Source organism: Pelophylax lessonae, assembly GCF_965119305.1.
Source record: "Pelophylax lessonae genome assembly, chromosome: 11".
NCBI lineage: Eukaryota > Metazoa > Chordata > Amphibia > Anura > Ranidae > Pelophylax > Pelophylax lessonae.
In genome coordinates, this window is record NC_138778.1 from 203,717,037 (window position 1) to 203,743,629 (window position 26,593).

The 26,593-nt window shown below is 45.2% G+C and overlaps 1 protein-coding gene across 3 annotated transcripts in view; it reads right to left on the bottom strand.

Annotated features, from left to right (window-relative positions):
- The window catches only part of NKAIN4 (sodium/potassium transporting ATPase interacting 4), a 77,223-nt gene extending 51,062 nt beyond the window's left edge, over nucleotides 1–26,161 (bottom strand). For all 3 annotated transcript variants that reach the window (XM_082271972.1, XM_082271971.1, XM_082271970.1), the window contains exon 1: nucleotides 26,012–26,161. In XM_082271972.1, coding sequence (XP_082128098.1) covers nucleotides 26,012–26,065 — 54 coding nt within the window. In that variant the 5' untranslated portion in view covers nucleotides 26,066–26,161. The remainder of the gene's footprint in view (nucleotides 1–26,011) is intronic.
- Nucleotides 26,162–26,593: the final 432 nt, after the last annotated feature.

Consider the following 26,593-nt stretch of genomic DNA (forward strand, 5'->3'; position numbering starts at 1 on the left):
GCATGTGCTGCCAATCCTGTGCCCCCAATCCCTTGCATGTGCTGCCAATCCTGTGCCTGTGCCCCCAATCCCTTGCACATGCTGCCAATCCTGTGCCCGTACCCCTAATCCCTTGCATGTGCTGCCAATCCTGTGCCTAAGCCCCCAATCCCTTGCATGTGCTGCCAATCCTGTGCCTGTGCCCCCAATCCCTTGCATGTGCTGCCAATCCTGTGCCTGTGCCCCCAATCCCTTGCACATGCTGCCAATCCTGTGCCTGTGCCCCTGAACAATTGTATATGCTGCCAATCCTGTGCCTGTGCCCCCAATCCCTTGCATGTGCACTCAGTACTCTAGCTGGGGAATTATAAGGTTTACACATTACCTTTGCATCCAATGTGTATACTGTATATGATTCTGTGGGTAGATATCTGAATGCACAGGTGCTGCCAATCCTTTACATGTGCCACCAATCCCGTGCCAGTGCACTTAAGCTCTCTAACTGCGGAGTTATATTGTTTACACATTACCATTGTATTCAATGTGTATATGTGACTGTGCAGGTAGAGGATTGAACATGCAAGTGCCACCAATCCCGTGCATGAGCTTTCAATCCTGCGTCTAGCCTCTAAGGTGGGGAATCACTGTATTTCACACATGACCACTGTATCTCAATATGTAAAAACAATTCTGTGGGTAGAGTGGTGAGTGTGCAGATTCCATCAATCCAGGACCTTTGTACTCAGGACTCTTGGAGCTGCCCAAGGACTTCTGGGTAAATGACGTTCATATCCCAGCAGCTTGCCGGCAGTACCAGTGACATCATCCTTGCCTAGGCAAGAACTATGGAAGTGGAAAGAAGGAAGATTTCGGAATGGTATTTCAACACAATGGCCACATGTAAACAATATGATTCCTCGACTAGAGCGCTGAGTGCGCAGACGGGGGAACTTCTGGAGCCTCATCAGGGTATAAAGGAACTGATAATTCTCTGCCCTTATTGCAAATGGCTGCCAGGATATGACCAAGGTTTTTGAAAGGTAAAATTATCATGTAAACCAGGGGTCTCCAAACGCTCTAAACAAGGGCCAAATTACTGTCCTTCAGACTTTCAGACTAGGGGGGCCAGACTTGGCCAAATGTCCTGGCATCCAATGGGAATAAACAATGTGCTATCTTTGGTGACAGTGGGAGGACTAGTGCCCTATTGCTGGTATCAGTTGGAAGTGTAGTGCCCCACTGTTGGTGTCAACGGAAGGAATTCTGCCCTGTTTGTGTCAGTGGGGGGATATTTGCCCTTTCATTGGTGTCAGTTGGAGGAATTTGTGCCCCATCGTTGCTGTGGAAGTAATTATGCCCCACTGTTGGTGTCAGCGGACGGAATTGTGCCCCACTGTTGGTGTCAGTGGGAGAAATTGGGCCCCACTGTTGGTGTCAGTGGGAGAAATTGGGCCCCACTGTTGGTGTCAGTGGGAGAAATTGGGCCCCACTGTTGGTGTCAGTGGGAGAAATTGGGCCCCACTGTTGGTGTCAGTGGGAGGAATTGGGCCCCACTGTTGGTGTCAGTGGGAGGAATTGGGCCCCACTGTTGGTGTCAGTGGGAGGAATTGGGCCCCACTGTTGGTGTCAGTGGGAGGAATTGAGCCCTTTTGATGCTGTCAGTGACAGGATTTATGCCCCATTGTTGGGCGTCAGTGGATGAAAAACAGTGCCCAAAGGACCAGATACAGGCAAGCAAAGGGCCGTATCCGGCCCCCTGAGCTGAAGTTGGAGACTGCTGATGTAAACGATAGCCTGCATTTAACAGTACATATTTATTTTTTAAACATTGTTAATGGTGTCTTTATTTTAATACTCACGGTTGTGGGTAAAGCTCCTCTATAAAACACCTGAACAGTCTCTATTGTTGCTGATTTCCCTGCTATGCGTATTACGAGGGATTCCCACCATCCCTGATGGATTTTAAAACATTATTTTATAGTAGTGAGAATGTAGTGGGACTGACTCAGCCCGCCAGGCTCCACCTACAACAAAAATATTACTTTTGGGTGGACTGACCCTTTAAGCATTAGCAAGCACCATAAACACCATCACTGCATGATAGAAGATAGAGCAGTGTTTTCCCTTCATACAGCCTCAGTGATTGGATCAGAAGGACAAATCCCTCCTCTCCCGTTGGATAAAGTTTGTTAAATCGGTTATATAAAGTTTTGTTTTCCCCTTGTGATAAATGAAAAGGCTCCTTGTTGTTCTAATAAACTTGCATCCACATACTCCCTCCTCTGCATGCAGGCGGATTACAACACAAAGGACCAGCGGTGGAGGAGGGTGACGATGGGGTTGGGTGGAGGGGGTGTGTGACAATACTTCTCCATGGCAACCTGCGATCTATTGCTATACAGGGACCTGACAGCAATCAAATCAGAGCTTCATTACCGAAGGTTGCGTCTTTTCTCAGTAATAATAATAGACCTCTGTACAGAGGAACGTGAGAGCATCCCAGCTGTGCAGAGAGAAAATCAATGACTATATGAATTACAAGGATTAAAGAAAACTTTACTGCAGAGCCTTACCTGCTTGTGCTCTGGAGATACTGGGATAAGGCTACTGCAATGCAGTGAAATATAAGTGATTGCTCAGTAGAAGGGTAAGCCCTGTACTCAAATAATCATTTCCAGTGTTGTAATAGGAAACACTGCAGTTCCTCAGCAAAAGATGGAACTTCCAGTTCACGAAACATCAGAACATTGCAGGGGATGCCATATCTCAAACAAAAAGCTGGCTGGACTCCAATAGAAGAAAATTGCAAAAGGAGTAGTGTAGCAATGATATACACAATATCAGTAAAACTGGAGAGGACACGGGTTTGGCCACGCATGTCCACCTCATAAACAATGTAGAACCGCTGCAACCTTCTCTTAGCTTGGGCAGTGGAGGAATGTGCTTTGTTGAAATATGCACTTCCTTTTCTCCCTTTGCTTAGCTGAGAACCTTTCTGTTCTCCTCTCTGACTTGGCTAAATAACAGAATTCAGGTACAGCAAATGCCAACAATGTCTATGATAAGCATTAGGGGTACCAATTTTTGCCACTCACCAATGTAAGAGACATTCTTCCCACTGACTCCCAATGTAAGGGACATTCTTCCCACTGACCTCCAATGTAAGGGACATTCTTTCCACTGGCCACCAATGTAAGGGACATTCTTCCCACTGACCACCAATGTAAGGAACATTCTTTCCACTGACCACCAATGTAAGGGACATTCTTCCTGCTGACCTCCAATGTAAGGGACATTCTTTCCACTGACCTCCAATGTAAGGAGCATTCTTCTCACTGACCACCAATGTGAGGGACATTCTTCCCACTGACCTCCAATGTAAGGGACATTCTTCCCACTGACCTTCAATGTAAGGGACATTCTTCCCACTGACCTCCAATGTAAGGGACATTCTTCCCACTGACCTCCAATGTAAGGGACATTCTTCCTGCTGACCTCCAATGTAAGGGACATTCTTCCCACTGACCTCCAATGTAAGGAGCATTCTTCCCACTGACCTCCAATGTAAGGAGCATTCTTCTCACTGACCACCAATGTGAGGGACATTCTTCCCACTGACCTCCAATGTAAGGGACATTCTTCCCACTGACCTCCAATGTAAGGGACATTCTTCCCACTGACCTCCAATGTAAGGGACATTCTTCCTGCTGACCTCCAATGTAAGGGACATTCTTTCCACTGACCTCCAATGTAAGGAGCATTCTTCCCACTGACCGCCAATGTGAGGGACATTCTTCCCACTGACCTCCAATGTAAGGGACATTCTTCCCACTGACCTTCAATGTAAGGGACATTCTTCCCACTGACCTCCAATGTAAGGGACATTCTTCCCACTGACCTCCAATGTAAGGGACATTCTTCCCACTGACCACCAATGTGAGGGACATTCTTCCCACTGACCTCCAATGTAAGGGACATTCTTCCCACTGACCTCCAATGTAAGGGACATTCTTCCCACTGACCTCCAATGTAAGGGACATTCTTCCCACTGACCACCAATGTAAGGGACATTCTTCCCACTGACCTCCAATGTAAGGGACATTCTTTCCACTGGCCACCAATGTAAGGGACATTCTTCCCACTGACCTCCAATGTAAGGGACATTCTTCCCACTGACCTCCAATGTAAGGGACATTCTTTCCACTGGCCACCAATGTAAGGGACATTCTTCCCACTGACCACCAATGTAAGGGACATTCTTCTCACTGATCACCAATGTAAGGTACATTCTTCTCACTGGCCACCAATGTACTTAGCAAAGTAACAGGTTTATTTTACCTTCCACCACCCTCACCACACAGCTCAGTGTCCCATAAAAATATCTTGTATTTCTGGGTACGAAGGAACATGCAACACCCCCATATCATTCCCCCCCAATCAGTGCTCAGTGTCTGCGCATCCAATTACCTGAGATTGGAGGGCACATGCACAGCCTGTATGTATAAGTCTCCATTAGGTCATGGCAAGAAAAATGTGAATTGGTGATGTGGACATGTGCTCTACTCATGCATGCCAAGAGTTCTACTGATAGGTCCTCTTTAGGTCATTGTGCACATAACACACATGGGTATTTTATAATCCTGTTTCCAATGTGCAATGCTTTCATAGTTGTTCACATTTTTTGGAACCATTGCTCGTACTGATCCTTAGGTCTGCCATACGAGAGGAGAGGCCTGCCTTAGCTAGCCTTACACTATACAATCTTCCTTTGTTTGCTGCGATGGGGTCTAGCACCGGCGCAAAGCAACCAACTGAGGCTTGAGATGGCTGACTAAGTGAAAGAGATATTAGGTAAATAATCGCTCATTGGCAGCTTAGCAGAGGTTAAGTAGTTAACCAGTCAATTCCATTTTCCTGAAGAGATCAGGATTCTGGAAGACTGACGTTCCTACAACGGGTGCTTGGAAACCGGCCTCCCTGGAGTCCCAATCCTCCACCCCAACCCCCTACCATAATGACCACCCAGGTTTCTGCTATGTACTGAGTACACAGTGCCTGCCTGTGCACATCCACTGCGTGCCTCCTAGTACACCCAACCCAGGATCCTACACAATTCATCCACCCCGGGATCATTCATAATTCACCCACCCCGGGATTCTACACAATTCATCCACCCCAGGCTCCTACACATTTCATCCACCCCAGGCTCCTACACATTTCATCCACCCCGGGATCCTACACAATTCATCCACCCCAGGTTCCTACACAATTCATCCACCCCGGGTTCCTACACAATTCATCCACCCCGGGATCCTACACAATTCACCCACCCCGGGATCATTCATAATTCACCCACCCCGGGATTCTACACAATTCATCCACCCCAGGCTCCTACACATTTCATCCACCCCGGGATCCTACATAATTCATCCACCCCAGGCTCCTACACATTTCATCCACCCCGGGATCCTACACAATTCATCCACCCCAGGTTCCTACACAATTCATCCACCCCGGGTTCCTACACAATTCATCCACCCCGGGTTCCTACACAATTCATCCACCCCGGGTTCCTACACAATTCATCCACCCCGGGTTCCTACACAATTCATCCACCCCGGGTTCCTACACAATTCATCCACCCCGGGTTCCTACACAATTCATCCACCCCAGGCTCCTACACATTTCATCCACCCCGGGATCCTACACAATTCATCCACCCCGGGTTCCTACACAATTCATCCACCCCGGGATCATTCATAATTCACCCACCCCGGGATTCTACACAATTCATCCACCCCAGGCTCCTACACATTTCATCCACCCCGGGTTCCTACACAATTCATCCACCCCGGGTTCCTACACAATTCATCCACCCCGGGTTCCTACACAATTCATCCACCCCGGGATCCTACACAATTCATCCACCCCGGGATCATTCATAATTCACCCACCCCAGGCTCTTACACATTTCATCCACCCCGGGATCCTTCACAATTCATCCACCCCAGGCTCCTACACATTTCATCCACCCCGGGATCCTACACAATTCATCCACCCCGGGTTCCTACACAATTCATCCACCCCGGGATCATTCATAATTCACCCACCCCGGGATTCTACACAATTCATCCACCCCAGGCTCCTACACATTTCATCCACCCCGGGTTCCTACACAATTCATCCACCCCGGGTTCCTACACAATTCATCCACCCCGGGTTCCTACACAATTCATCCACCCCAGACTCCTACACAATTCATCCACCCCGGGACCCGGGATCCTTCATAATTCACCCACCCCGGGATTCTACACAATTCACCCACCCCAGGATCCTACACAATTCATCCACCTAGGGATTCTACACAATTCACCCACCCATCCTTTAATAAGGAGCTGCAGGCTTTGTAAAGTTGTCAACCACATGCCTGGAAGTGATAATTTCATGGAAATAACTAGGAGGACCTGTCATCAGATACACTTGTTCATGCTGAGTAATGTGTCATTGTCACACATTCGGGTATTTATTACCACTCACAGCATTAATGTCTTCATCCACTATTCTCTCTAGAAGGATAAAACTATCTTTGTTCAGGCATCATCCAGGTTCATTATCTACTTCCTGGACAGGTAAAATCGTGTGGCCTGTGCAGCTCTGGTCTTTGATCACAAATGTCTGACACAGATCAACCCCTGCTGCAGCCTCTCACCATGAGACTTGCTACAAAGTTACAATGTACAGCCTGATCCCTGGGGGAGAGGAGACTGAGGAAATGCTTCCTCCTGCCTGCAGCAGACTGATCTCAGCCCAGGCAATATCACTGAATGGAGCTCAAAGATAACGTTTTAGGATTTGTATAAAAGATACAGTTACTGTATATATTGGAATATCAGAAACGTATTCATGCAGACTTTGGCTAGAGTTAGGGCTATGGCTAGAGTTAGGGTTATAGCTAGGGTTAGGTTTATGGCTAGGGTTAGGGTTATAGCTAGGGTTAGGGTTATAGCTAGGGTTAGGTTTATGGCTAGGGTTAGGTTTATGGCTAGGGTTAGGTTTATGGCTAGGGTTAGGGTTATAGCTAGGGTTAGGTTTATAGCTAGGGTTAGGTTTATAGCTAGGGTTAGGGTTATAGCTAGGGTTAGGTTTATGGCTACGGTTATGACTAGGGTTAGGTTTATGGCTAGGGTTAGGGTTATAGCTAGGGTTAGGTTTATGACTAGGGTTAGGTTTATGGCTACGGTTATGACTAGGGTTAGGTTTATGGCTAGGGTTAGGGTTATAGCTAGGGTTAGGGTTATAGCTAGGGTTAGGTTTATGACTAGGGTTAGGTTTATGGCTACGGTTATGACTAGGGTTAGGTTTATGGCTAGGGTTAGGGTTATAGCTAGGGTTAGGGTTATAGCTAGGGTTAGGGTTATAGCTAGGGTTAGGTTTATGACTAGGGTTAGGTTTATGGCTACGGTTATGACTAGGGTTAGGGCTATGGATAGGGTTAGGTTTATGGCTAGGGTTATGGTTAGGGTTATGGCTAGGGTTAGGGTTATGGTTAAGGTTAGAGCCCCTTTCTGTTGCAGAAGGGACACCGGGAACAGAGATAGATGGACAATTTTCTCAGGAGGGGCTTCTCTGCAGGAGTATTGGGCTAGGAGAGGGGGGGTCGAAAAGCAGACTATGTGATTGTTTATGCTTAGCAAAGTTGCACACAAGTCGCATGTATATCATGTAGCCAGGGCAGCCATCAGAAATTTTGGGGCCCCTTACACAGCTTAAGGCCTGGGCCCCACCGTGCCTGACCACCAACATTCCGCAGGGCCCGCCCTCTGGCCGTCCCACCGAATCCGCCCACTGGCCATCCCACCGAGTCCTTCAGTGCACCCACTTCGATTTCACATCCCCATATATTCAGCAAAGAGATATCCCAATTCAACAAAGAGACAGCCTCATATTTTCAGCAAAGAGACTTCCCAATCAAGTAAAGAGACTGCTTCATATATTCAGCAAAGTGATATCCCAATCCAGCAAAGAGACAGCCTCATATTTTCAGCAAAGAGACAACGCAATCCAGCAAAGAGACATCCCTTCAGCTGCATCAGCTTACTCTGCACCCGCTATGCTTTAGCAATTGCTAGTTACTGCAGCTGCAACTATTCGGTCTCCTTGGTTGGGGCCTTGGCGTCTGGACCCCTCGGAATGCCTGAGCCCCTTACATGTGTATGGGCTGTCCCCCCCTGATGGCTGCCCTGCATGTAGCTGCAACTTTTGAGGGTTAACATTGAAGTCTATGGCCCTCAAGTCGCATGAAAGCTGAACCAAAGTAGTACAGAAACTACTTTAAAGTTGCTGCAATTTTAAGTCACACAAATATAAGCGGTACTCATTTAGAAACATGCAGTGCAACTTGCCATGCATGACAAGTCGCACAAGTGTGAATGGGGCTTTAGTTAAACTTATGTTTATAGTTATATAAACAAAAAAAAGAACAATTATATTGTTAAAATTTATAAAAGAAAAAAAAAAGGACTTTTTTAAAAGGACACCCCACCCTACCATACATACACATATACATGCACCTAGGACACCTGTGGACATAAATGCCAATAATCCGCAGCACATAATAGGTAACCTCGTGCATGTTGGGGGGGGGGGGGGGGGGGGAAGGATAAAACTTTATGGCCATCATTTACTGATAAAGTGTATGTCAATTCTAACAATCCCAACATCTCATACAGTATGTGCTCCCGGTTTGTTAAATTTACCAATAAATGTGTTCGTTTAGATCTGTTCAATAAATGCAATAAAAAAAAGAGTTTCTATAACTTGATTGGAGTCCACCTGTGGTAAATTCAGTTGATTGGACATGATTTGGAAAGGAACACACCTGTCTATATAAGGTCCCACAGGTAACAGTGCATGTCAGAGCACAAACCAAGCCATGAAGTCCAAGGAGTTGTCTGTAGACCTCAGAGACAGGGTTGTATGGAGGCACAGATCTGGGGAAGGATACAGAAAAAATGCTGCAGCATTGAAGGTGCCAATGAGCACCGTGGCCTCCATCATCTGTAAATGGGAGAAGTATGGAAGCACCAGGACTATTCCTAGAGTGGGTTGCCCGGTCAAACTGAGCAATTGGGGGAGAAGGGCCTTAGTCAGAGAGGTGACCAAGAACCCGATGATTACTCTGACAGAGCTCCAGCGTTTCTCTGTGGAGAGAGGAGAACCTTCCAGAAGAACAATCATCTCTGCAGCACTCCACCAATCAGGCTTGTATGGTAGAGCGGCTAGAGAGAAGCCACTCCTCAGTAAAAGTCACTTGACAGCCCACCTGGAGTTTACCAAAAGGCACCTGAAGGACTCTCAGACCATGAGAAACAAAATTCTCTGGTCTGATGAAGCAAAAGTTCAACTCTTGAATGGCAAGCGTCATGTCTGGAGGAAACCAGGCACCACTCATTACCTGGCCAATATTATCATCCCTACAGTAAAGCATGGTGGTGGAAGCATCATGCTGTGGGGATGTTTTTCAGCAGCAGGAACTGGGAGACTAGTCAGGATAGAGGGAAAGATGAATGCAGCAATGTACAGAGACATCCTTGATGAAAACCAGCTCCAGAGCTCTCTGGACCTCAGACTGGGGCGAAGGTTCATCTTCCAACAGGACAACGACCCTAAGCACACAGCCAAGATAACAAAGGAGTGGCTACGGGACAACTCTGAATGTCCTTGAGTGGCCCAGCCAGAGTCCAGACTTGAACCCAATTGAACATCTCTGGAGAGATCTGAAAATGGCTGTGCACCGACCCTCCCCATCCAACCTGATGGAACTTGGGAGGTCCTGCAAAGAAGAATGGGAGAAACTGCCCAAAAATAGGTGTGCCAAGCTTGTAGCATCATACTCAAAAATACTTGAGGCTGTAATTGGTGCCAAAGGCGCGTCAACAAAGTATTGAGCAAAGGCTGTGAATACTTACAGTGTGTACATGGGAATTTTTTTTGTTTTTTAGTTTTTAATACATTTGCAAAGATTTCAAACAAACTTTCATGTTGTCATTATGGGGGATTGTTTGTAGAATTTTGAGGAAAATAATAAATTTAATCCATTTTGGAATAAAGCTGTAACATAACAAAATGTGGAAAAAGTGAAGCGCTGTGAATACTTTCCGGATGCACTGTATATATATGAATGCACAGTGGGTACGGAAAGTATTCAGACCCCCTTACATTATTCACTCTTTGTTATATTGCAGCCATTTGCTAAAATCATTTAAGTTCATTCTTCTTCCTCATGAATGTACACATAGCACCCCATACTGACAGAAAAACACAGAATTGTTGACATTGTTGCAGATTTATTAAAAAAGAAAAACTGAAATATCACATGGTCCTAAGTATTCAGACCCTTTGCTGTGACACTCATATATTTAACTCAGGTGCTTTCCATTTCTTCTGATCATCCTTGAGATGGTTCTACACCTTCATTTGAGTCCAGCTATGTTTGATTATACTGATTGGACTTGATTAGGAAAGCCACACACCTGTCTATATAAGACCTTCCAGATCACAATGCATGTCAGAGCAAATGAGAATCATGAGGTCAAAGGAACTGCCTGAAGAGCTCAGAGACAGAATTGTGGCAAGGCACAAAAATATTTCTGCTGCACTTAAGGTTCCTAAGAGCACAGTGGCCTCCATAATCCTCAAATGGAAGACGTTTGGGACGACCAGAACCCTTCCTAGAGCTGGCCGTCCGGCCAAACTGAGCTATCGGGGGAGAAGAGCCTTGGTGAGAGAGGTAAAGAAGAACCCAAAGATCACTGTGGCTGAGCTCCAGAGATGCAGTCAGGAGATGGGAGAAAGTTGTAGAAAGTCAACCATCACTGCAGCCCTCCACCAGTCGGGGCTTTATGGCAGAGTGGCCCGACGGAAGCCTCTCCTCAGTGTAAGACACATGAAAGCCCGCATGGAGTTTGCTAAAAAACACCTGAAGGACTCCAAGATGGTGAGAAATAAGATTCTCTGGTCTGATGAGACCAAAATAGAACTTTTTGGCCTTAATTCTTAGCGGTATGTGTGGAGAAAACCAGGCACTGCTCATAACCTGTCCAATACAGTCCAAACAGTGAAGCATGGTGGTGACAGCATCATGCTGTGGGGGTGTTTTTCAGCTGCAGGGACAGGACGACTGGTTGCAATCGAGGGAAAGATGAATGCGGCCAAGTACAGGGATATCCTGGACAAAAACCTTCTCCAGAGTGCTCTGGACCTCAGACTGGGCCGAAGGTTTACCTTCCAACAAGACAATGACCCTAAGCACACAGATAAAATAACGAAGGAGTGGCTTCACAACAACTCTGTGACTGTTCTTGAATGGCCCAGCCAGAGCCCTGACTTAAACCCAATTGAGCATCTCTGGAGAGACCTAAAAATGGCTGTCCACCAACATTTACCATCCAACCTGACAGAACTGGAGAGGATCTGCAAGGAGGAATGGCAGAGGATCCCCAAATCCAGGTGTGAAAGACTTGTTGCATCTTTCCCAAAAAGACTCCTGGCTGTATTAGATCAAAAGGGGGCTTCTACTAAATACTGAGCAAAGGGTCTGAATACTTAGGACCATGTGATATTTCAGTTTTTCTTTTTTAATAAATCTGCAACAATGTCAACAATTCTGTGTTTTTCTGTCAGTATGGGGTGCTATGTGTACATTCATGAGGAAGAAGAATGAACCTAAATGATTTTAGCAAATGGCTGCAATATAAAAAAGAGTGAAAAATTTAAGGGGGTCTGAATACTTTCCATACCCACTGTATGTATATTTGTTTGTCCTTTTGTTTATAAGCTTTGATGAATAAAGAAAAGGAAAAGGTAATGCCTCGTACACACGTGCAGATTGTCGGCCGAACGATCGGCCGTTTTTTGTCCAGGGCTGTCGTGTCTGTTGAAAACTGCAAAAGACTGCACACAAATTTTGTCGGCCAACAACAGCCGACTGCAGAAGTGATGTCATGTGATGGTTAACTTTCCTTGTCTTTTTTCTTTTCTGAGCATGCCCAGTCTTGCAAATCTGCTGTCTGTCGGCCGAATTCTGTACTGACTGGCGAACAATCGGCCGTTCTGGTGTCGGCATACAAAAATTTTAATGCTTGCACGACAGATTCTGTTCGACCGAAAGTGCGCTGTCGGCTGTCGGAAGCATCATACTAACAAGCCGACAATCGGCCGATCGGTCGTCGGCCGAATCTTTTCGTCCGACAATCTGCACGTGTGTACGAGGCATAAGTAAAGGATGAAGGCAAAAAGGGAAAAAGTGGAGGAGAGAATTGCTAAATGAGAAGAGAGGAGGAAGACATCACCCAGACCCAGCGGATCCTCCTTCCCTCCCTCTGTCCCATTAGACCTGGTTCACACCTTTGTGTTTTTTAGTGCTTTTTGCAGAAACGCACTACAGTCCATTAAACACGTTTTTCTATGGGACACATTCATACAGTATCTATGCTATTTTCAGCCGCTGCCTCTATGGAAAGGGTCAGGGTTTTTTTTAAAACGCAAAACAGTGTGTTTATGGCCCAATAGACTTCAATTAAAAAGCTGCAGAAAAGCATGTAATGCGTTATTGCCACAATTTAGCATTTTTTTAATCTGCCCAACAACTAATTGGCCAAAGGAAAAAAAAAAGCATAAAAAATGCAAAGCAAAAAAAAAAAAAAGTGTCAAAAAATGTGGCAAAAATGCTAAACGCACAGCAAAAAGCACTGTAGAAACGGATCAAAAGAAAACTGCATAGGTGTGAACGGAAGAAAAGGGGGTGATTTGAGGCGCTGTAACTAAAAAATTGCTAATTGCAAAATATAAATAATGAATATATAAATAAGATACATAAATATATTGATAAATAAATGAATGAAATTATTAGGTGATAAAATACATAATATATAAATACAATATTAGGAAAAGTCCATTAATTCATCCAGTGCAAAAAAAAAAAAAGTGTTCAAACAGGTCCTCCTGTTCATAAAGTGCTTGAAAAAGAGGACCTGTTTGAGCACTTTGTCACAATTGTGGTGGAATTAATAGACTTTTCCTAATATTGTATTTATATATAATGTATTTTATCACCTAATAATTTCATTCATTTATTTATTTATTTTTTCATTTATTTATTTATTTTTTCATTTTATTTATTTTTATTTTATTTATTTTTATTAATTTTATTTATTCATTTTTCATTTATTTATGTATCTTATTTATATATTCATTATTTATATTTTGCAATTAGCAATTTTTTAGTTACGGCGCCTCAAATCCCCCCCTTTTTTCCTATGTTTTTGGGTACACCAAAAAATTGATGGCAGCTGTATCCATTTAATTCTAGATTGTAAGCTCTAACGAGCAGGGCCCTCTAGTTCCTCCTGTTTTGAACTGTATTGTCTTCCCCTTTACATTGTAAAGCGCTGCGCAAACTGTTGGCGCTATATAAATCCTGTATAATAATAATTTAATTTATTAATGTAACACATTTTTAGTGCTATTCCATCAGGAGCGCCATTTTTATATTTCCATGTAATAGGTGTGAACGGAGCCTTATAGGAGAGGGAATTGGTTGTTTATGCCAATACCATCCAGCAATAAGCAGTGAAATTCTGGATGTGGGGTCCGGGGGGGAATAACGATCGCCAGATTTGGGGTCAGAAATTACTTTTTTTTTTCCCCTCTGACTTCCGGTTCACATTGGTGTGATGGGGGAACCCTGCGAATCCACTGCGGATTCCCGCATCGCACCCGACTCCCAGGCAGTCACACTGCCCTATGCAAACTGCTGGGAGTGTTAATACAAAGTTAATGACAACCCCAGATTGGTTCGCATATCGCAGTCTGAACTGTCAATTCAGACAGGAATTGGATCGCATTAGATGTGAACACCCATCCGATTTGATTCTGGTGCGGACCAAAATAAGGGTCCTGCACAACTTTGGTCCGAATGCGATGCAAATTCAGCCATACAATCTGTATTAGGGATCAACCGATTATCGGAAAAGCCGATGTATCGAGGGCCGATATGCACTTTCCCCAATATATCGGAATCGGCCACCAAGGTGGCCGATATTGCCGATATTTCGGAAAATGCTGTACCGGAGTGATGCCAGCAGCTAGAGACATCACCCCGGTACCGGCGTCCATAGCCAACGGTCGGCTGTCTTGAAATGACAACCGATGCGGCTGAGAAGCCACTCGGCTGTCATTACAAGGAGAGGGAGGGGACGTCCCCCCCCCTCCCGCCGGGTTCTGCGAGACCCGAGCAACCGGCCTGCACGGCTGCCGAAGACCCTATCGAAGCCGCATTCGGCTCTGATCGGGTCTCCATGCAAAAACCTGGAAGTGATGTCATGAGTGACATCACTTCCGGGTACTGGCGCCAGATTAAAAAAAATGACAGCATTCAAAAGAGCCAAACTTGGCGTTTTGAATGCTTTTAAGTGCAGAGGAGGGGTTTGGGGTATTTTAGACCCCCAGATCCCTCCACAAGAGTACCTGTCAAAAAAAAAAAAAAAAACAACTTTTTTTTAAATGTACAAAAATATCGTCCAATATCGATATGCAATGGCCAAAATATAGTAGGTATCGGCAACGAAAAACCGATATGGGTCGATCACTAATCTGTATGGCTGAATTCACATCGCACAGACATCGCTGGTGATTTTCAGAGCAGTGCGGTGCGAATCACATGCGTTGTCAGACATTGCTATAGTGTGATGAGCCGGCACTGAGACACAATTGGCTACAAAAGCCTCCGGGGGGGGGGGGGGGGTTTCTTCGCCTTTCTCTGGATCTACAGAGCTCTCGGTCCTCATCTGGGATTCTGTGTCAGGTATAAAATAGACTTTGTACATCATTTAAACTCTGTTCTGCTAAATAATAAAGATATTCAGATTGAAAGCTGCAGACTGGGGAGTTTGTCCAATAATCATTTCTACATGATGTACAAAACAAAGACATTCAAAGATGGCAAAGATGGCTCATTCCCTATAAAGTGGTCCATGGAGGGGGGGGGGGGGGGTAAAGGAGGTCTGTGGAGGTACAGGAGTCCTCTTATGTGAAGTTGTCATTTTATCCCAGCGGCTATGTCACACGGGCCATCCTGTCCTGGGGACAACCCAGCAAGGACAGAGTCCCTGAGAGATCCTTCACCTGGGTCTATGGAGTGGTCCCCTCATAAGTCAGACCACTAGCGAGGGAGATTCAGCAGCATTCCAGGGCAGCACAGATGGGATTCCTTCTACAAAGTACACTGATGATGTCACTACTACTTTACAAAGCAATATCTGGGTTTGCCAAGGCATTTGGTGAATTTCTATCCTTAAACACAGTTTTTGTGTCCAGCTTGATGAGCTTCCACCCAGCATGGTCCTATGAGAGTGGCGGAGGGTCTCTGATAAGTAGGGGCAGTGTTGGGGTAGTTACTCAAAAAATGTAACTAGTTACTAGTTACTTCTGTAAATTGTAATGAGATTACTTTACTAGTTACTGCATTTGAAAAGTAACTTCACTACTTATTACTTTACTTTCCTCTTTCATAATTGACGGTGTAGAAGAAGATACATGACACTCTTTCTGCATAGAGTTTATTGTATAAACACAGGCTTTGGGAAAAATGAGAACAAAACCTGAAAAAACAGAATAAAACATAAAGTGCAACAAAAAGTCATAAACTTCATCCCTCTCTATTCTTCTAAATAACGATTGTATCGCACGGCTTGGGTAACGCAGGAAAGGGCGTTCCTATAGCCTAGTAAAGTAGTGTAGTTACTTCTTATAGCCTAGTAAAGTAGTGTAGTTACTTCTTATAGCCTAGTAAAGTAGTGTAGTTACTTCTTATAGCCTAGTAAAGTAGTGTAGTTACTTCTTATAGCCTAGTAAAGTAGTGTAGTTACCAATATTAGTATTGTAACTAGTTACTTTACTTAGTTACCAAAAAAAGTAATTTAGTTACTGTAATTAGTTACTTTGTAACTAGTTACCCCCAACACTGAGTAGGGGCCGGAGAAAGTGACCCATGTGCAGTGCTCTACAATGCAATGTCAAATATGGAATTCAATAAACCAATCACGGCACTGGAATCTTCTCTCATGCTGCACCTCATTGCATACTGACAACCGGGAGAGGCCGGACGCTCCACATTCCTCCATGTGCAGATGAATGTTCACAGCATGGGAATGTGTTTCTATAGATGTTAATGGGTTCTATGTATTCATTACATAGGCAGGCTCTGCTTCCTGCTCTGGAGCACCACACAGGGTCGGTTTATAAAGAAGTGAATGTGACTTTGGTGAAACTACAAATCCCATGCCTCTGGGAGTCATGCCTGTGGTTGTCAGTCTTGTCATGCCTCCTGGGACTTGTAGTTCCACAACAGCAGAGGTCCTCCACCCCCGGTATAAGGCCAGCTGGCATTTCATGCTGTGACTTGTAGTTCCACAGTAGCTGAGGTTGCCTACCCCTAGTATAGGGCCATCTGGCATTTAATGCTGTGACTTGTATTACCACAATAGCTGAGGCTGCCTTCCCTTGGCATAGGGCCAGCTGGCAGGCCACACTGTGACTTGTAGTACCAAATTAGCAAAGGCTGCCTGCACCTAGTATAGGGCCATCTGGCATTTCATGCTGGGACATGTAGTTCCACAATAGCTGAGGTTCCCTTCCCCTAGTATAGGGCTAGCTGGCAAGTCATGCTGTGACTTGTAGTTCCACAACAGCCTAGGTAGCCTACCCCTGGTATAGGGCTAGCTGGCAAGTCATGCTGTGACTTGTAGTTCCACAATAGCTGAGGAAGCCTACCCCTGGTATAGGGCCAGCTGGCAGGTTAAGCTGTGACTTGTAGTTCTACAATAGCTGAGGCTGCCTACCCTAAGTATGGGGCCAGCTGGTAAGTCATCCTGTGACTTTTACTTCCAAAATGGCTGACGTAGCCTACCCCTGTATAGGATCAGCTGGCAGGTTATGCTATAACTTGTAGTTCCACAATGGCTGAGGTAGCCCATCCCTGTTATAGCACCAGCTGGCAGGTCATGCTGTGACTTGTAGTTCCATGGCAGCGGGCTCGTCCAGCAGTGAGTGTCACCTGTCTCTCTCTACATCTGCAACAGCTGTTATGTTTCTGCTACAGAACCAGAATAAGCGATCTGTGCACCCCCGGGGGACATTAAGTTCCATCGGCGACGCTGGACCATGACAAGTCACAGCAGATCCCTTATTCATCTATCAAATCAATAAACACCACAAGCGTGAGAAGTGGCCCTGGGGGGAGGGAGGCGGGGGAAGGTGGGGAGAGGAATGAAATGTCCCAAACAGGGAAAATTATTCAAAAAATAACAACATGTAAAATTAGCTTCACCAGAACCATGTAAGACTCGGATACGGGTGCCATAGCGTGCATGCATTTCGGTGCAGTATGCCCTTATCTTGAAAGTAGATCTTAAAGCAAAACTTTTTTCATTTTGGGTAGGGTAAGGTAGGGTTAGGACCTCTTTTTTTTTGCCATCTGTGTCCAACTGGAGAGATTTCCCTTCACTTCCTGTCCCATAGTCAAAACAGGAAGTGAGAGGAAATCCCTCCAAAGTGAAGGAATCCCAGTGTGTCACCAGAAATGGTGTCCCCACTAAAGGATTTCCCCTCTATACCTGTTTTGGTGACAAGCCAAAATTTGGGGGTTTTCTTGCACTTTCAAACATGACAAATCAGAGGCGTAACTAGAACTTGCAAGGCCCTGGTGTAAGAAACCATGAAGGGCCCCACTGACCTCTGGTCCCAGGACCCTTCCCTCCAACCCCGAGGGCCCTTAAAAATGATCCCAGAGCCCTTTACTCCAGTTGCGGGGCACTTTTACATGTATGCAGCAGGCCCTCTTCCTGCTGTCTTGTGTAGAGTTGCCACTTTTTCTTCAAGCCAAATCAGAATCCTTTATTGGCTCACAGCAAATTCTTTTCTTGTAGTATAAATTTTACAGTGGGGAAAATAATTATTTGATCCCCTGCAGTTTTTGTAAGCTTGCCCACTTACAAAGAAATGAAGGGTCTATAAATGGTATCATAGGTGTATTTTAAATGATAGAGACAAAGATAGAGACAGAATATCAACCCAAAATCCAGAAAAAAAAACACATGATACAAATATAAATTGATTTGCAGTTCAGTGAGTAAAATAAGTATTTGATCCCTATGCAAAACATGACTTAGTAGTTGGTGGAGAATCCCTTGTTGGGAAGCACAGAGGTCAGACGTTTCTTGTAGTTGGTGACCAGGTTTGCACACATCTCAGGAGGGATTTTGGTCCACTCTTCTTTACAGATCTTCTCTAAATCCTTAAGGTTTCTTGGCTGTCGCTTGGCAACTCGAAGTTTCAGCTCTCTGCATAAATTTTCTATAGGATTAAGGTCTGGAGACTGGCTAGGCCCTTCCATGACCTTAACCACTTAAGCCCCAGAGGATTTGGCTGCTAAACGACCAGGGGGTATTTTGCGATTCGGCACTGCGTGACTTTAACAGACAATTGCGCGGCCGTGCGACGCTGTATCTAAACAAATTTGGCGTCCTTTTTTTCCCACAAACAGAGCTTTCTTTTGGTGGTATTTGATCACCCGTGCGATTTTTACTTTTTGCGCTATAAACAAAAAAAGAGCGTACATTTTGCAAAAATAACAATATTTTTCACATTTTTTTATATGAAATTCCCCCCCAAAAAAATGTAAAAATCTAAATTTTTTAAAATTTTCGGCCAATTTGTTTTCTGCTACCTATGTTTGGTAGAAAAAAAAAAAATCGCAAAAAGCGTATTTTGATTGGTTTGCGCAAAAGTTATCGCGTTTACTAACAAAGGGAAAGATTTTTGTCATTTTTGGTGTTTTTTTTTTTAACGTGTAATGGCGGCGATCTGCGATTTTTTTGCGGGACTGCGACATTGCGGCGGACAGATCGGACCCTTGACTGACATTTTTGACACTTTTGGGGTTACCAGTGACATTTCTACAGTAATCAGTGCTATACATATGCACTGTTACTGTAAAAATACACTGGTAGTGAAGGGGTTAACTTTATTTGGGAGGGAGGGGCTGTGTGTGTCCCTAGGGGCGTGCTTTCTACTGTGATTGGCTGTGGCTTGAGCTGTAAGGACACTGATCAACGGATCTACATACTAGATCCATGTGATCAGTGTCTTTACAGCGAGGAGAATGACAGGTGGCTTGTTTACACAAGCTGCCTGACATTCTCCATCTCCCCCGCCGATCGCCGAGTGACCGGCGGACATCGGGTCCGCTGGTCACACGCGCGGGGGGGTCCGTGAGCGCGCCTCCGCGGGCGCGCGCTCGCTCCCCAGAGCCTCACAGGCGAGCGACGTAGACCTACGTCACTCTGCCTGTGAGGGGCCGACTGCCGCAGTAAATATACTGTGAGCAGTCGGCAAGCGGTTAATGTGCTTCTTAACCACTTGTCGACCACTCACATGGAGCGTACTGCAGCAATGTGGCTTGTTATCGTCCAGCAACATAGATCTACGTCGCTGGACTCCTCCCCTTGTGGGCGGCGCGCGCGCGCGCGCCGCCGGAGCCTCGCTCCCGCTGTATTCAGACACTGCGGGAGTCGGGCCAGGGGAGGAGCGGCGGTAATCACCGCCGCTCTTCCCCGATCGTCAGGGATCGAGTGAGGAGATCCGCCCGCTTGTGTAAACAAAGCAAGCGGATCTCCTATGTGACAGGCAGGGTCAGATTACAGGATTCAGCATAGCTGAACCTGCGATCTGTGTCTGTGTCACACAACCCCCTCCCCCCACACACGTCAGTAAGCACCAGGCATACATTAACCCCTTGATCACCAATAACGTTAACCCCTTCCCTGCCAGTGTCATTTTTACAGTAACAGTGCATATTTATAGCACTGATTACTGTAGTGATGACACTGGTACCCCCAAAAGTGTCAAAAATGTCAGTTAGGGGTCCGATCTGTCCGCTGCAATGTCGCAGTCCCGCAAAAAAAATTGCAGATCGCCGCTATTACTAGTTAGAAAAAAAAAACAATAAAAATGACATAAAATTTCCCGTAGTTAGTAGCTGCAATAACTTTTGCACAAACCAATCAAAATACGCTTATTGCGATTTTTTTTTTACCAAACATATGTAGCAGAAAACAAATTGGCCTAAAATGTTAAAAAATTTTGATTTTTACATTTTTTGGGGGGAATTTCATATAAAAATGTGAAAAATATTGTTATTTTTTCAAAATTGTGGCAGAAAGTAAAAATCGCACCAGTGATCAAATACCACCAAAAAAAAGCTCTGTTTGTGGGGAAAAAAAGGACATTAGTTTGGGCACGACCGCGCAATTGTCCGTTAAAATAACGCAGTGCCGAATCGCAAATTATGGCCTGGTCAGGAATGGGGTAAAATCTTCCGGTCTTAAAGCGGTTAAAAATACGCTCATTAAAAATTTTTTTGTCAAAGATATGTAGCTAAATACATTTTGGCCTAAATTTTTGACAAAAATTGAATATATTGGATATTTTTTAACTGTCAAAGTAGAAAAATATTGTTATTTTTTCAAAATTGTCGTTTTTTTATTGATACCGCAAAAAATGAAAAGCGCAGAGGTGATCAAATACCACCAAAAGAAAGCTCTGTTTGTGGGGAAAAAAAGGACGTAAAATTCGTTTGGGTAACAGCGTTGTATGACTGCGTAATTGTCAGTTAAAGTTGCGCAGTGCCAAGTTGCAAAAAGTGGCCTGGACGTAAAGCAGGAAAATCCTCCGGTCCTAAAGTGGTTAAACCACTCCTTTGTTGCCTTGGCGGTATGTTTTGGGTCATTGTTATGCTGGAAGACCCATCCATGACCCATCTTCAGTGTTCTGGCTGAGGGAAGAAGGTTCTCATCCAAGATTTTACAATAGATGGCCCTGTCCATTGGCCCCTCAATGTGGCAAAGTCGGTCTGTACCTTTAGCAGAGAAACAGCCCCAAAGCATCATGTTTCCACCTCCGTGCTTGACTGTAGGGATGGAGTTCTTAGGGTCATAGTCAGCATTTTTCTTCCTCCAAACACGGAGAATGGACTTAATGCCAAAGAGCTCAATTTTGGTCTCCTCTGACCACAGCACTTTCTCCAAATCCTTCTCTGAATCATTTAGATGTTCATTGGCAAACTTCAGATGGGCCTGTATGTGTGCCTTCCTGAGGAGGGGGGACCTTGCAGGCGCTGCAGGACTACAATCTATGGCGGCGTATTGTGTTATCAATGGTTTGTTTGGTGACTGTGGTCCAAACTGCTTTGAGATCATTCACAAGCTCCTACTGTGTAGTTCTGGGCTGATCCCTCACTTTTCTCATGATCATCCTTACCTCATGTGGCAAAACCTTGTATGGAGCTCCAGACCGGGGGGGGGGGGGGGGATTGATGGTTATTTTGTATTTTTTCCATTTGCGAATAATCGCTCCAACAGTTGTCTCCTTCTCACCAAGCTTCTTGCTGATGGTCTTGTAGCCCATTCCAGCCTTGTGTAGGTCTACAATCTTGTCTCTGACATCCTATGACAGATCTTTGGTCTTGCCCATGATGGTGAGGTTTGATTGGACGAAAGAGATTCTGTGGTAAGGTGTCTTTTGTACACATATTGAATGGTCATTAGGAGAACCTTCCTAAAATGACCGGACTAATCTGTGTACCACATGAGCACACACTGTAGCCAGTCTGTGCGAGTCAGAATTATTGTTGGTTGGTAGGGGGGATCAAATACTTATTTTACTCACTGAACTGCAATTCAATTTATAACATTTGTATCGTGTTTTTTTCTGGATTTTAGGTTGATATTCTGTCTCTATCATTTAAAATACACCTAAGATAACAATTATAGACCCGTCATTTCTTTGTAAGTGGGCAAACCTTCAATATCTGCAGGGAATCAAATCATTATTTTCACCACTATACATATAATTTTGTGATTAAATAACATTCCTAATTACATGGATTTAATCACAAGAGTTCCCCCTTGCATCTGAATCTTCAAAGTTCCACTTTTATACCTGAATCCTAAGAGTTCCTATTTACATCTGCACTTGCAGAGTTTTCTCACACTGTAAGGGAGAACTCTGCAGGCTCTGATGAAAGGGAGAACTCTGCAGGCTCTGATGAAAGGGAGAACTCTGCAGGCTCTGATGAAAGGGAGAACTCTGCAGGCTCTGATGAAAGGGAGAACTCTGCAGGCTCTGATGAAAGGGAGAACTCTGCAGGCTCTGATGAAAGGGAGAACTCTGCAGGCTCTGATGAAAGGGAGAACTCTGCAGGCTCTGATGAAAGGGAGAACTCTGCAGGCTCTGATGAAAGGGAGATCTCTGCAGGCTCTGATGAAAGGGAGAACTCTGCAGGCTCTGATGAAAGGGAGAACTCTGCAGGCTCTGATGAAAGGGAGAACTCTGCAGGCTCTGAGGTAGGGAGGAACGCCGGGAACTCTGAGGTAGGGAGGAACGCCGGGAACTCTGAGGTAGGGAGGAACGCCGGGAACTCTGAGGTAGGGAGGAACGCCGGGAACTCTGAGGTAGGGAGGAACGCCGGGAACTCTGAGGTAGGGAGGAACGCCGGGAACTCTGAGGTAGGGAGGAACGCCGGGAACTCTGAGGTAGGGAGGAACGCCGGGAACTCTGAGGTAGGGAGGAACGCCGGGAACTCTGAGGTAGGGAGGAACGCCGGGAACTCTGAGGTAGGGAGGAACGCCGGGAACTCTGAGGTAGGGAGGAACGCCGGGAACTCTGAGGTAGGGAGGAACGCCGGGAACTCTGATGTAGGGAGGAACGCCGGGAACTCTGATGTAGGGAGGAACGCTGGGAACTCTGAAGTAAGGAGGAACGCTGGGAACTCTGATGTAAGGGGGAACAATGCAGACTCTGGTGAAAGTGTAACTCTTATATAAGGGGGTCTCTGGTAACCAGAGCCTCCACTTACATCATAGTTCCCAGCACTCCCCTTTAATCAGGGTGGGTGGGATCTGGGTGGGACTGCCCAGGAAAGTGGGCGTGATCTGGGTGGGACTGCCCGGGAAAGTTGGTGTGTTATTCTTGGTGGGACTGCCAGGAAAGTGGGAGTAATCTGGGTGGGCTGGGTGTGACCATTTCAGGTATCTGACAGCCCCAACCATCCTTGAAGCACAAAGAGGAGCATAAAACTGTTGGCGCTATATAAATCCTGCATTATAATAATAATAGTAAATAATAATAATAAAATAATAATAATAGTAAATAATAATAATAAATAAGAATAGTAATATTAAATAATACATTCTTGGCAAAAACTGTTGGCGCTACGGTATATAAATCCTGCATTATAATAATAATAAATAATAATAGTAAATAATAATAATAATAATAATTAATAAAACAAATTGAAAAAAAAAAATAATAATAGTAAATAATAATAATAATAATAATATTAAATAATTCTTGGCATAAAACTGTTGGCGCTACATAAATCCTGCATTATAATAATAATAATAATAAATAATAATAGTAAATAATAATTAATAAAACAAATAAAAAAAATAATAATAATAGTAAATAATAATAATATTAAATAATTCTTGGCATAAAACTGTTGGCGCTATATAAATCCTGTATAATAATAATAATAATAATAATAATAAATTCCTGGCATACCACAGTACGCAACATTTTATTAAGACAAAAAAAAAAAATGTACAACCCTTCAGCCTTTTATATCTATCAGATGCCCTACAGGCATTATTGAGCCAGGGGTGGCAGTCTCACTCATCTCGCTGCAGTCTCTGTAATGGAATGTAGCAGTACAGTAGTCGTACTTCTGACTCGCAGCGCTGGGATCCTTGGTGCCTGTGTGTACAAATCTCCTCCCACCCTCCACACACATGCAGGTGGGATGGCTCCTGTCTCAGTATGTGTGACGGGGACATTAGAGTGTAAGCTCCTCGGGGAAGGGACTGCTGTGAATATATAGTATGTAAAGCCCTGTGTATATTGTCAGCACGATAAAAATAAAAACATTTAAATGGAGGGGGGGGGGGAGCAAGAGCCACCCCCCAGAAGAAATACCAAACGAAGCAGGCAGTCTCACTCATCTTGCTCCATTCCTTGTAATGTAAATTGAAACAAAAAAAGCAATTGGGGGGGATAAGAGTCACCCCACCCAATACATTCTCCTGTGAGTGAAGCAGTCTCACTCATCTTGCTTCGTTACCTGTAATGTATATTTAAAAATTTAAAAACCGAACCGGGGGGGGGGGAGAGAAGACTAGCTTACCCTCCCCCCCCCCCCAAACCCTTCCTCCTAAGAGCAATCTCAAGTGAAGCAGTCTCGCTCCTCTTGGTACATTGTAACACAAATTAAAAAGGGTATGCCAAAGGAAGGAGACAGTCTCCCTCATCTTGCTGCACTCCTAGTAATGTGAATTAAATAAGGATTTTTTTGGGGGGTTGGATATCAGAGCGAACCCCCCTTATTCTCCCCCCCCCCCCCCCCCGTGCTCCAAGCAGTCTCACTCAACCTGTTACAGTGTAACATGTATTAAAAAGGGAAAGAGAAAGAGAGAGGGGGGGGGGGTGAGATCTCCCTTTGATATGAGCAATTCCAAGTACGGAAGGCAGTCTCACTCATCTTGCTTCACTCTCTGTATTGTAAATAAATAAGGAAATGGGGGGGGGGGATAAAGGTGTAAACCCCTCTGCAGTCTCACTCATCTTGCTTCACTCCCTGTGATGTAAATTTAAAAAGGAATGGGGGGGGGGGGGATAACAGTGAAACCCCTCTTCATCCTCCTGTGAGCAATGCCAAGTATGTCTCACCCATCTCACTACATTGTAACATAAATTTATTGGGGGGGGGGGGGGGGATAAGAAGGGATATGAAGGAGAGTACCAAGCATGGGAGGTAGTCTCACTCATCTCGCTACACTGTAACATAAAATAATTGGGTGGGGGGGGGGGGGTGAGAGGGAGAACCCCCTGCCCCATCAGCAATACCAAGCATGGGAGGTAGTCTCACTCATCTCACTACATTACAAGTTAAAAAGGGACCTGGGGGGGGGGGTGATCAAAGTGATTGCCCCCCCCCCCCAAAATACCAAGAATGGGAGGTAGTCTCACTCATCTTGCTACATTGTAACATAAATTAATTAGGAAGGGGGGGGGGGTGAGAAGGAGAACCCCCTTTCCTATCAGCAATACCAAGTATGTGGGAGGTAGTCTCACTCATCTCGCTACATTGTAACATAAATTAATTGGGGGGGGGGGGGGAAGTGTGAGGAGAACCCCCTGCCCCATTGGCAATACCAAGCATGGGAGGTAGTCACACTTATCTCACTACATTACAAGTTAAAAAGGGACCTGGGGGGGGGGGGGTGATCAAAGTGATCCCCCCCCCCCCAATACCAAGTACGGGAGGTAGTCTCACCCATCTCGCCACATTGTAACATAAATTAATTAGGAAGGGGGGGGGTGAGAAGGAGAACCCCCTCCCCTATCAGCAATACCAACCCCCCCCCCCCAAATACCAAGAATGGGAGGCAGTCTCACTCATCTCGCTACATTGTAACATAAATTAATTGGGGGGGGGGGGGTGAGAAGGAGAACCCCCTTTCCTATCAGCAATCCCAAGCATAGGAGGTAGTCCCACTCCTCTCACTGCATTGCAAGATAAGTTAAAAAGGGACCTGGGGGGGGGGGGCGATCAAAGTGACCCCCCCAAGCAATGCCAAGTGAGGAGGCAGTCTGACTTACTCCCTGTAATGTAAATGAAATCAGGAATTGGGGGGGGGGGAATGAAGGAGTAAACCCCTCTTCCTCCTCCTATGCAGTCTCACTAATCTTGCTTCATTCCCTGTAATTAAGATGAGAATATGTGGAGCTGATATGGAAGGGACATAGGTGTCTCCGCTAGTGTCCAAGGCTGATGTAGAGATGGGAGAGTGATGACCCCCCCCCCCCCAGTTTTGGGGTCCCTGCCCCTGGAAGAGAGAAGTCTATAACTTGTACTCACCAGCTGGACGGTGCAGAGGAGGATCAAGGTGCATCTCCCAGTACAGCATCCCATCCTGTCACTGGAGAAGGGGGGAGGGGTGGGGGGGGGTACGGAGACCTGTGCCCAGGACTAGGATGCTCCAGCGCAGACCATGTTCAGTAGTCCTGAGCGGGGACAGATTCTGGGATCACACTGTAACCACACCATGGATGCCAAGTCTCTCCTCCCCCCCCAACCTCTATTTCTCACCATAGCAAGGAGGAGGGAGGGGCCAGGGTCCCTCTTAAAGGAGCCATGTCACGCTAATCACAAACAAAAGAGCCTGACAATGGTCTCACACACACACTGGGGCAACAGGCACTTAAAGTGAAAACGCTTTTTTAAAAAGATGGGAATGCCTTTATCTTATTGTAAAAAATTTCACCAACGTCTTTTACTACTTTAAAAAAAAAAAAAAAAAGAATCGCCATACTTCAGGGTCTCTAAATATTATTATTATTATACAGAATTTTTATATCGCCAACAGTCTGCGCAGCGCTTTACAACATGAGGGAAGACAATACAATTCAATACAAATATTTTTGTTTTGTAAACATTTTT